General features: G+C 28.7%; 1 protein-coding gene and 1 long non-coding RNA gene across 3 annotated transcripts; one reads left to right on the plus strand and one right to left on the minus strand.

Annotated features, from left to right (window-relative positions):
• Window positions 1-249: 249 nt before the first annotated feature.
• Window positions 250-2,046, minus strand: LOC111788348. Of its 2 annotated transcripts, XR_002814144.1 has the most exons (4): window positions 1,891-2,046; window positions 1,455-1,567; window positions 699-852; window positions 250-521 (listed from the first exon to the last, which is right to left on the minus strand). It is a non-coding gene; the product is annotated as an uncharacterized LOC111788348 (long non-coding RNA). The 2 variants fall into 2 exon arrangements; XR_002814143.1 differs by having other exon boundaries at window positions 521-852.
• Window positions 2,047-6,325: 4,279 nt separating this feature from the next.
• On the plus strand, window positions 6,326-7,084 carry LOC111788314 (protein GLUTAMINE DUMPER 5-like). The gene has a single exon (XM_023668642.1). It carries the CDS (start codon window positions 6,396-6,398, stop codon window positions 6,876-6,878), a length of 483 nt encoding a protein of 160 aa, XP_023524410.1. The 5' UTR covers window positions 6,326-6,395; the 3' UTR covers window positions 6,879-7,084.
• Window positions 7,085-11,996: the final 4,912 nt, after the last annotated feature.

The following is an 11,996-nucleotide window of genomic DNA, read 5'->3' on the forward strand; positions in this document are numbered from 1 at the left end:
TATTGAAGAAACTGGACAACAAACAAAGGAACTCATAATAATGACCCGCCATCAGACTTTGGACCTAATCAAATAGAAAATTTAACTATCTTCCTAGGATATGTCAGAGCATAGAGCATAAATTGTAATTACGGGATAAATAAAGACGGCAAAAACATATAAGGAGAGTAAGAAAACCTGTAGGCCAAGGCTTCAACATCCGTTTGGACGAGTAGACTCCCAACAGAGATTAACCACATTGCCTAAAAGTATAGCTTCCTTGCATTGTTAGTTTACAACCAAGTATGTTCGAATTAGATACATAATGGATGCAATATAACTACAGACATGATTAACTACAAGGAGTCGCAGAACAATTGAAAACCAAATAAATTACAGAAGTAGAAACTCAACTGAGTGAAATAATTTGCCCCAAAGTGTGGAAATGACAATTCAATGAACAGACAACGCGTATTGGATGATAGTAAACGGTCATTTTACATCTAAAACGTGCTTCGTTACCTTTCTGAAACAGGAGACATCTGATAAACATAGGGATTATATTAAGCTAGCAGCATTTCTTAATCAGTACATCAGAAATATCTTGCAAAAAATGGGCAGCCAAACTCCAGTATTTTCATGACAGTAGAACAGTAAGACCGAAAACAAGCACACAAACTACATCTGAACTATTTTTTACTGAACAAAAACGTCTATACCTCAAATTCAATTGTCTGTGTAAAGGACACATTCAGCTCAAGGTGTGCTAGTAGATAACCTTTGCTTTCCTTCGATACTATTTCATATACGAAGTTCGAAATCAAAGCTAATCAGTTTTCGGTTGGAAGATTATAATTTGAACCAGAGTAGCATCTGCAGAATATGGAACCATGGTCTTGAATATTGCAATTCAATTAAAAAGCCATAGCAAGTGCAAATAATCATAATGCCGAAGATATATCTTATATGCGTTCAAGGAAAACAAGTCAAGGCAGTGATAAGGAAGTTTGGTTCAGCTTGAAAACTCATGAAATGTCTCGGCACAGTTTACTATCGAGAACAAAAAGATGGAGCGGAAAAAAAAATTATGCAGAATTCCTTATGAATTGATTAGACTAGATCTTTTAGTTGAGATTTATTTCATCTTAACAGAAATAGCATCCTACCAAGGAAAATAGATAAGTTCTTCAAACTGTACGGGAAAATCACCTCGGCATGCAATGTATCGCTTAATCTGGAAGCTAAACGGTAAGCATAACTCGTTTATCAGCGGAGAACAACGCCAATTATGAAATAATCATCATCTTGAAGATATCAGAGTAAGTCACGAGAAATCCTTTAATAGAGATCTTATTTAATTATCAAAAAAGTTAGATTAGATGATTGTTTTCTTTTTGATCCGGTTCTAATATAAAAGCTGACTTACAATTAGAACGCGCGATACGTAAAATATTAGCAGATTACGAGCACCATACCGCATTTCATTGTATCGAAGACATATAGAAATTCGAACACGCTAAGAATATCGCCATTGAAATTTCTGTCGAGAACCTATTACACAGCAACAGCTACGAGCCTGATCCTGATCCTGAAAAAATCCAAACACGGACGCGAAATGCCATAGTTAGACAAGAAATTAGATGCACATTCAACATTTTACGATCGCCTCTCGGAAGATGACGAAAGCAAACACAGATACATTCTACGATATTATATATGTAATGCAGAAAACTACTGAAAAACTGAAAAGACTATGATATGCGATTAATCTGTCGCCGAACAACAGATATATTCTACGATGTAGTATGTGAAATGCAGAGCACTGATAAAATAAAAAGCATACGAACAGCGATTAATCTGTCGCCAAGCGAAAATGAATCGAGGTAAACGATTCCGAATGAAGAAAAATACCTAAGATCGAAGGTCCGCGCGCTGTCTATGATCCGTTTATCGTCAAATGATCTTCCAGTTCCATCAAATCATCAGGAAGAAAAATCGCAAATGAGTGCAGATTAGGGCGCGAAAAAGGGAAGCCCGAAGCGGATCGCGCTCTCTTTTTTCTCTCTGGTCTCTGTTTGGATCTAAACAAACTGAACAAAGTTTGAGACCCGCGTTTTTATAGTAAAACCAGGATAAAGACGACAAAAACTACCACGGCCGTACAATCTTTTATGGATGATTTGGCAAAAAGAAAAACGATTAAAAATTTATATCTATTTATTTCAACTTCAAAAATAAAATATTCAATGGTTAAAATATTAGTTTTAAAAATAAATTATAAATTATAATTTAGGATTTCATTGGATAAAAATTTATTTTAATACAGAACAGTTAATTTTTTAAATTTTGAATATTAAAAAGATTTTGAGAGGTAAATTAAAAATAATATTAATACTTATGTTCAAATAAACACAAACATGAAAACTAATTTGTAACTTAATTTCAATAATAAAATTATGATATTGTTTAAAATTTTCAATTTTACGAATATACTAAGCATAAATGAAAAATAAGCCTTTTTCACTTTAAACTAATTATATTTAATTTAATTTTTTTTATTAATATTTAAGAAGATAATATATATTATGTTTTATATTTTATAAATATTGATAATAATAATAATAATAAAAGCACCTCGTGTAAGGAAACCGACCCGATTAGTTATGGGCTTGGGCCCAATTTATCGGTTTGAAATGAAAGTTGGGCCTGCCAGTTGAGAAGAGGTTGAGCTTCAGTAATTATTGAGAATAAAGATATTTAAATTTTAAATTTTAAATAAAAAATAATAATCATTTTAATTTTGAAATTTGAAAGCGTAGTTTAAAAGATTTAAGCACAAATAAAAAATTAATTGAAAATTAATTATGACAAACGAAGCTTCCATTGCAGGGGAAATGTGTGGAGTCCATCCATTAAAATTATATGTAATTAAATAAAAAGAATAGAATATATAAATACATAGTGCAGCGTAACGTCATCCCCATAATCCATTGTTGATTATATTTATTTATATATATATATATATTTAAGAACATTGTGGATTAGATATGATATTATTCTCTTCTGAAAATGCTGCAATTCTATTATGTAGCTTAGTGCTCTTGGGTTGAAATTAGATGTTCTCAAAATTATAATATAAGGTTGTCTCGTTACAAATGTATCATTTTATATTCTTTATTTATATCCCTATTAAATTATAATTTACGGTCATTTGTGGCAATTTGATAGTTATATATATTTCACTAATTCAATAGTCAAAATTAATTTTGACTACAAATTTAATGGGGTGAATTGTATTATTTATCGAGACTTAATAATTTATTATTATTTTTAAACTATGGATATAATAGAAATATCTTTATATTAGAAATGTTCATTTAATTGGTAGGTCATAGATAAATATTATATTTTCATTATCCGTCTCAGTTCTTGATCCTGCCAAATCGGTATACCTGCCCTTGATCTCACAAATCTCCATCCCATGAATATCATGTTGTATTCTAACTCATAAATATTAAATTTATTAATATGTTTACATTTTTTAATAAAAATTTAAAAATTAAAAATAGAAATTGGTCATAAATGCTTTCTATGATGTCCCATATTGGTTAGGACGAGAACAAGGTGTGGAAACCTTCCCCTAGCAGACGCGTTTTAAAACTTTGAGGAGAAACCCGAAAGGAAAAACTGAAACTGCTAGCGGTGGACTTGGGCCGTTAAAATGGTATCAAAGTTAGATATCACACGATGTGTCAACCTTCTCACTGTTTCTCGAAGGGGGTTGGAGGTGGGTGGGTAGGGTCCTAAAGAAACGAGTGCCAGCGTGGGTCGTTACACTTTTCAATTATGGATAACGCGACAATAGGACATCCATCTTTTTTTTGACCCGACAATAGTTCCCCACATTTGATAAATGGAAATTTAGGTGGTAATTAAGGAAAAGGCATCAATGTCCACTAGGTTTAGTTTTGATAACCTATTTGTGCACAACAAAATATTAGGTGAACAAATCTATGTAAAACATATAAATATGTATTTACTATTGTATCAATCCAAGTGAGATTATCAACAAGATTTAGATCAATATAATATACTTTATTAAATGTCATCATGTGATAACAAATATGTACTTAAAAAGGTAAACACTTTATATTATTTAATTAGATATTCTTTGATACATTAATTAGTGCACAAAGCTTTTTAAAATCTATTTTTATCGTTGATGGTAAATTAAATGATTAAAATTTACGATTTTGGCATATTTACAATATAAAAAAATACAGCTAAAAATTATTTTATTTGCAAAAAAGTTATTTAAATATATTTTGATTCTGGGCCCACTCGATGGCTGTTTGCCTCTTCACCCAACAATTGAGCCCTTTCAAAAAAAAAATTAGAAGGGCCAGAATTCCTATATATATATATATATATATATATATATAATTATTATTATAAAAAAAAAAAACAAATATATAATATTTATCTATTTTTTCTAAGCTGCTTCCCAGCATAAACGGATATTTTTCATATCCATTCACTATATTATATTTTTATATTCCAATATCATTTAATAAAATTAAGGTGTCGAAAATGCCCTTTAGTTTAAATCTTCTCTTTTTGTTCCTTTAGATATGGTTATATTTAAAATTAAATGGAAAATACTCTCCACTGTTATCAATTTTAAAATAATTATTGATAAGAATATTTTTAAAAAAAAATAAATAAATTAAGACAAATTAAATTAGTGTTTCACAAATTTTATATTCAAGCTTGAAGAAATAGTCTGTGAATTCAAGCATAGTTAAATTTTAAAATTATATTTGTTACAAAATGGAGGAAAAGAAAGGGTAATTAAGTAAATTAACAAAAGTAAATGCAAAACAGCTGGATCCCACTAATCGCCACCATATTGCAGTTTTCAGGTGAATTCCAATACGACCCGACCCGACCCGGTCGATGCATATGACCCACCTCGATTCCTTCGTGATTTTGATAGGTCTATCCCCATCATTACTTAATATATTTATAGACCTTATCCGAATAAAAACAAAATTAAATTAAATTAAATATAAAAGTACAAACATTTTTATTTTTAATAATAATAAATAAATAAACTTTTTTTTTTTTTTTTTTTTTTTTTTTAATTTCTACGCTTAGATGCATATTCCCTTGTTCTTAAAATGTCTGATAACTAATTAAGAAACTTCTTCACTTTTTCACTATGGAAATTAAAGAATTTTTTTTTTTTTTAATATTTCGATTTTGTCTGCATAATTAAACTAAAAAATTATTTTTGTGGTAAATTTCAACTTAATTTCCGCATGTTTTTTTAAAAGAAATGTAAACAAATTATACAAAAATAAACATAAAATTTTAAAAAAAATGTCGAATTTATGTATTTTACCTTTATTTTAATTTTTTATAATTATTGTATCTTTTTTTTCGGTTAATGTAACTTGGTGGGAAATCATTGTTCCCCGAACTTGATGCAAAATATTCTAATATTAAACAATAATAATAATATAATAATAATAATAATAAGACTTCATTGTCAAAGCTAAAATGAAATGTAAATTACATGAAATTAAACAAAATGGGCCCACAGCGAAATTTCGATACCCATTCTCCTGGGCCCACCTTGGGCCCACCAACATAGCGTCTTGATGCCATCCGATTTCGAGCATCCGGATTGTACGTCACGCATTGCCATTTCAAAAAGGGAAATTGTGGCGGGTGAATTAAATTTTTTTTTTATAATTAAATTAATAAAAATATCGGTGTCTCAAAAAATAGGGTTATTATTAATTTTAGATGAAAATCGATCATTTTATTTTAAAATTTTAAAAGTTTCATTAATATATTCAATTTTTTAAATATTCAACTCAAATATCAATTACTCTGCAGAGTTCTTTTAATAATTTAATTTATAAAACTAGCAAATAAAATCAACCCAATAAATTTTAATTCTAAACAATTATTATTAAACGATGAGTATATACTTTTTATTTATATACGAGACAAAGGGACAGTTATATTATAGTAGCTTGTTAAAGATTTTTAAAAAACAATAGTGTTAAAAAACTGATATTTTTAAAACTATGAGCTAGATTTCATAAAATATATATAAATATATAAAGAAAATAATAGTGTAAATAATATTAGGACCAATAGGCTATAATTTGAATATTTCCATCGTAAAAAGAGTGACAAACGTGACCCATAAGAAAAGGCAACGCATGAGAAAGAAATGAGGCGAAAAAAAGCGCCTTCTTCCTTCATCCCTATCCATCATCTCGTCTTTTTCCTCCTATAAATACAATCTTCACGCTCTTTACTCTCCATNTTATTTCTTGGCCGATCAAATCCAGAACAGAGCTTGACGAAGAAGTTACAGAGCAGAAGAGAAATTCAGTACAATGGAAAGCATCTCGCCGTCGTCCGCTCAATTCTCTTCGCCGTCGCCTGGTGTGAACATTGCGGAGCGAGTGCAGTGGCACTCGCCGTTGCCGTATTTATTCGGCGGCCTTGCAGCGATGCTGAGCCTGATCGCCTTTGCGCTTGTCATTTTGGCATGTTCTTACTGGAACCTCTCCCGGCAGGACAGAGACAGCGGCGATTTGGAGTCCGGCGGTGGTAACGATGCCAAAATCGACTTGGAGACGTCACTGGAGAAGGTTAACTACGACGAGAAAGTTCTGGTTATAATGGCCGGACATCAGAACCCGACGTTCATAGCAACGCCTGTGTGCGTTAAAGTTTCGTCCTCTGAAGTTGAAGCCGCCGCTAACAGTAAATCTGAAGAGAAAGAGACGGCGGAGAATTCGGAGAAATCGAACAAAGATTGCGATCGAGAATCAAATACAGCCGTTCAGGAATCCGTCGATGAACAAAACGAGTAAGTTCTAAATAAATTGTACTGAATTGATTTCACTGTCTCGATCGAGAAATTTTGCCGCCAATTTTCTAGGGCTCGATTCGAGCTCTGTTTTACGGCTCCTTCGTTCGAGAAATTTGTAAATTACAGTGAAAATCATAATCCGATATAGAATTGTGAAATCTCCTCCCCGCTTGTTTGAGATTGAAATCACATTCTCAATTCGCCATTGAAATCTCCTCCACTCTCATAATAAAATATTAATCAGTACAGTACGAATCCGAGCTTTAAGAACCGATCATTTTTTAAATATATAAAAATCCTCCATCTGATCAATATAAAATCGATTCAAGAAAAGTGATGTTGGAAAATTGATCAAAAGAAACATAAACAAATGGCCATTAAGGCAAATAATTGTAAGTGTATCAAAATTCACTCCGAATAGTGATACATTTATTTAAAAATAAATAAATTGCTGGGTATCGTTTTGGGGGAAAACTGATGACAGGAACAAGAATAAAGCGTTAGGAAATGAAATGACACTAGCGAGGGAGAGAGATATTCTGGAAAAAAACGTGTCCATTTCCTCACCTCTAGTTCTTTCGTAATGATTAAATTCATAAAAACATCCCTAAAACTTTGTAATTTATCTATTTAAGAAAATGTTCAAATTGATTTTTACACACCCTATAAATAATATTCAATTTTTTTAATATTATTTTTTAAAGTTCAAACATATTTCTTTTCTTTTCTTTTTTTTTTTTTATTTTAAAACTATTTTTTTAGTTTTTAAAAAAATTTAAGGATATTAATAAAATTTTAAAATTTTAATAATACTTTTAAGATAGTTATTTAAACACTTTTTTTATATATTTTTTAAATAAAGTGTTAATAATTTATATCCAAAACTAAATCTATGGGTATTTTTTAATTTTGTTGAAAGTTTAAGGGTAATTTTAAAAAAAAAAAATTATTGAATTTTTTTAAAATTTAAGTATATTCTTAACCAAAATAAAATGTTAGAAAAATATTTTTATTAATTTAGTATAATAAAAAAAGTAAATGTCATTAAAATTTTAATTAATAAAAACGACCGTCTCACAATGGTTTTTAGTGTTGTATGCGGGTCGATTTTTGAACTTATATTCAACATTCACACGGGTTGGCACTAAACTAAACTAAGTCATATGCTTAAGAACAATAACATTAAAAAATGACTTATTATATAATTTCTCAATTTCCTCTATAATTTATTTTATTAATTAATTTTTATTTATTGAATTAAGCTCATAAAAAATTGAGTGAGTTTCTTTGGGTTGGGATGGGAGAAAAGGAGGAATGAAGAGGGAAGCGCATGGGAAAGTGGAAGATTATGTGAGGAGGACAGCAAATATGGAGATTCTTGGAACGCAAGGAAGAACCAAAAAGGATAAGGCGATTAGGGAGGCGTATTGTCGTCGTTGGAAAACGAGCTGTACTGCACTCCCCACCACTGTGCTACAACCAACGCCGCCGTGCACGGTAACGGAAGCGGCTGCTTTTCTAGAAAAAGAAAAACTAAATTAAATTACATTTTCATCCCTCAATTTTTTATCAATTTATATCAACAATTTAATGTGGGTTTGTATTTAGTACCAAATTAATAAAACAATTTTGCTTTTATTTTTGTATTTATTATTATTTTTTTCGATTTGGATTGAATTGATATTTTGGACTAATAAAAAATTCGAGTCGATTCACCGATTGAACCGGATAACAACCCAGTCAAAAAATAGAGTTGTTGAGTTGTGAACTCTGTTCAAATGATTCTGGTCGCTAACCCAACCCATCTGAAATTTATTAACTATGTGACGGAAATTTCTTAATTTTTTTTAAAGAAAATTTTCCATTTCTACCCCTAAGAAAGCTACATTTTAGTTTCATGATATTCATCATCTTCACTAAATTCACACTAAAATTTTATTAAATTTCACCAATTTTAATAAAAATAAAATAAAATTATTGATCATTTCAAACCTCTTTAATAAATCCTAAAAAAAAGTTTATTGAAATTTAAATTAACTAAAAAGTAAAAAATAAAATATTTATTCAAATATAAATTAAATTATATTTCTCAAGTATTTATTATTATCGCTGAAAATTCTGTTTTTTTGGAGTGAGAGGATTCATTAAATAAATTCTTACATCACAAACGTGTAAATGCATACGTCAACAAATAACTGAAATTGTAAATTTGTAATAAATATTATTTTAGCTTTTTTGAAAAACGTGATGAGATATTTGTCAGCGAAGATTAAATAAATTAGTTAATAATAAAAATAAATTGCGCAAAACGTTCCAAATTTAAAATTGATTTTTCATTTTAGAATTGAGCTAAGTTCAATTCAAAATCAGTTTATAAAATAGTATCAAACAAATTTAATTTTTAAAATATAAAATTTTACTACATTTCATCGATTAAATTATTCCACAATTGATTTTCAATTATTTTTATATATTTAAATTATTATTTTTTCCACAAAAAAACAAAAAAACAAAAATTGAAAATGTGTAAATAAATATAATTCAATTAAATAAAAAATCAAATAAATTCTACAAAAAGAAATAATAATAATAAAGCTTTGCCCAATTCACATTTGGGTTGTGTTATACAGCTGGACTTTTGAGGCCCATAATGGGAAGGAACTGCAATAAATAAAGGCATTGCTTGATGCGCGCAAATTCCATCCTCGGAAAGGTCCAGTTTTTTTTTTTTTTTNTCGAATTTTGATTAGTAACACCTAATTTATTACGTCATTTATCCAAATTCACGTGAATTAAGAATTTAACCCAATTATATTTTTAGTTATAAAATCTGAGGTGGATTTATATTTTATTTATTGAAGTTTTAAAAATAAGACTTTTACTTTTGAAGATTATAAAACATGTTTTGAACGGTATAAACTATATATACTACTTTTGTTTGTGTCATGGTCGAGCGGGATCAAGATCTTGACACGATCATGATGAGTTTTAAGAGAAACTTAAGTTCCATTATAATTTTTCGTCCGTTTTCATTTGCTGAACAAGTATGACCCACGACAAAACCTCAAATAAATCTTTAAATTTATTTTTGACTGGTGACAATATGTCGCCTCTAATCTTTCTTATGCCTCAGTATGAGTTTAATGCACACTCTTTTTGGTATGTTAGATGATGTACCGTCTTCTTTAAATTTAACATAACAATTATCTGTTTTGACCCTTATATGGTCGGATGAGTATCATTCACTTGTTGTCTCCTTGTCTATGTACACATGTGGGTCACAACCTACTTTCTTCTTTAAATGGTTTTGCAACACTCTCACACTTAAACTAGTCATCGTCTTCCATGACATCATTAATTTCTAATTTATGTAATTATTTTATTTTATGCACATTTGATTAAATATTAAATATAGAAATTTAAATTAAAACATGTATTAAAAAAATACAAAACTTGAAAAGAAAAAAAATAAATATTCCTATTGAGTCTCTTGCTTCTATTTGATTTTATTTCCACCGAAAAGATTCCATATTTTCTTTTTTATTTTTAAAATTAAAAATAGCATTATTTTATATATTTATTTTGCTTAAGTACCACGACCAGCTCAGCGGAGTAGTCGTTAAATGACTTTTTTTATTTTATCCAATTAAATAATTTGCCTTGGCGAGCACGTTGAAGAAAAACAAATCCCTCATCTACCCAATTAATAAAGCAAAATATGGTTTTTTTTTTTCTTTTTTAATAAATAAATAAATAAAATATTACTTTTCTCAGCTTTAAAAGCCAAAGAGCTTCTTCCACTGCCTCAAGCCATTCTCAACCTTCTTGGCTCTCCATATTTGATAGGAAGGCGTCCTATGAATACTTCTTTTCTTTTATTTTATTTTTTATTTTGTTTATTTTTTTTTTTCTTCTCTATGAATTTTGAAAAATTTATAGAGTAAGAAGTGGAGGACGATGATGAAAAAAATGCTTTTGGTTCGCTCGTCGTGCGTAAGGGCAAATATGCCTTGTCGAGACTATGCATTTCTCTATTCTTGAGTCCTCTATTCATTCTTTTTTTTTTTTATAACAAAATTAAAATATGGAATTGAATTTTGTTTCATTACAATTCTACTATGCTACTATGGTTTCAAAAATTATATATATATATATATATATATATATATATATATATCTTAGGTTTTTAAATTTGAACTTTTAAAATAAAGTGAGAAAAAATATTATTAGATAGGTTACTTGTTACATAGGAAAAAACTAGTTTCTATTTATTTTTTATGCTTTTATGTCTTACCATTTTAAAAGTACTTTTTAGAAAAGCTAAAAAGCACTCAAAACGACTTTCCCAAAATAATTGACTTTAATATCGTTTTTAATATTATTTGATTAAAATGTTCGTATTTCTTTTTTCAAATGATTTTTTTAAAAAATTAGTATTTACGTTTTCTTTATCATAAATCAAGTAAATCATTATTATTATACACGAATTAATATAAAATTGTTCTTATGTTTCCATCCATTTTCTTCAATGATCAATATAATTTCATCTATGCATACAAAAATCCCAGAAATTTTAGTTTTAGATAACAATAATAATGTCTAAATTTATGTTTTGAATATTTTTATAATTTACTAATTAATATTTTTAGCAACAAAAATATTTAATTTAACCCTTGTCTTAGAAATTTTAGCCACACCTTTCTTAATTTATATCCGACGATTCAAAAAAAGAAAAAGAAAAACCCAATTTCTTTCAATTCTTCTAAAATTTGGGTAAAATGTTATAATTCAATCATAATTGCCTTCTAAATTTCTAATTGTAAAAACATAATAAAAAAAAATTAAAGTGAAATATTTAAAAAAAAAAAAAAACTAAATTAAAATTTACCCACACATTTAGGACTAAAACATTCAATAGGATGATGAAAGTCTCACACTAATTTAGGAAATGATTAATTATAGATTTATAATCAAAGAATACTCTCCGAGGCTTTTCGGGAAAGTCCAACACAAAGCCATGCTCAAAGTGGACAAAGTCACGAGAGCTTATGCTCAAAGTGGACAATATCATACTTGTGGAGAGTCGACCCAAACAATAAAGTTTAAAAGAAAGAAAAAA

This window comes from Cucurbita pepo, chromosome LG02 (assembly GCF_002806865.2).
Source record: "Cucurbita pepo subsp. pepo cultivar mu-cu-16 chromosome LG02, ASM280686v2, whole genome shotgun sequence".
NCBI classification, from domain to species: domain Eukaryota; kingdom Viridiplantae; phylum Streptophyta; class Magnoliopsida; order Cucurbitales; family Cucurbitaceae; genus Cucurbita; species Cucurbita pepo.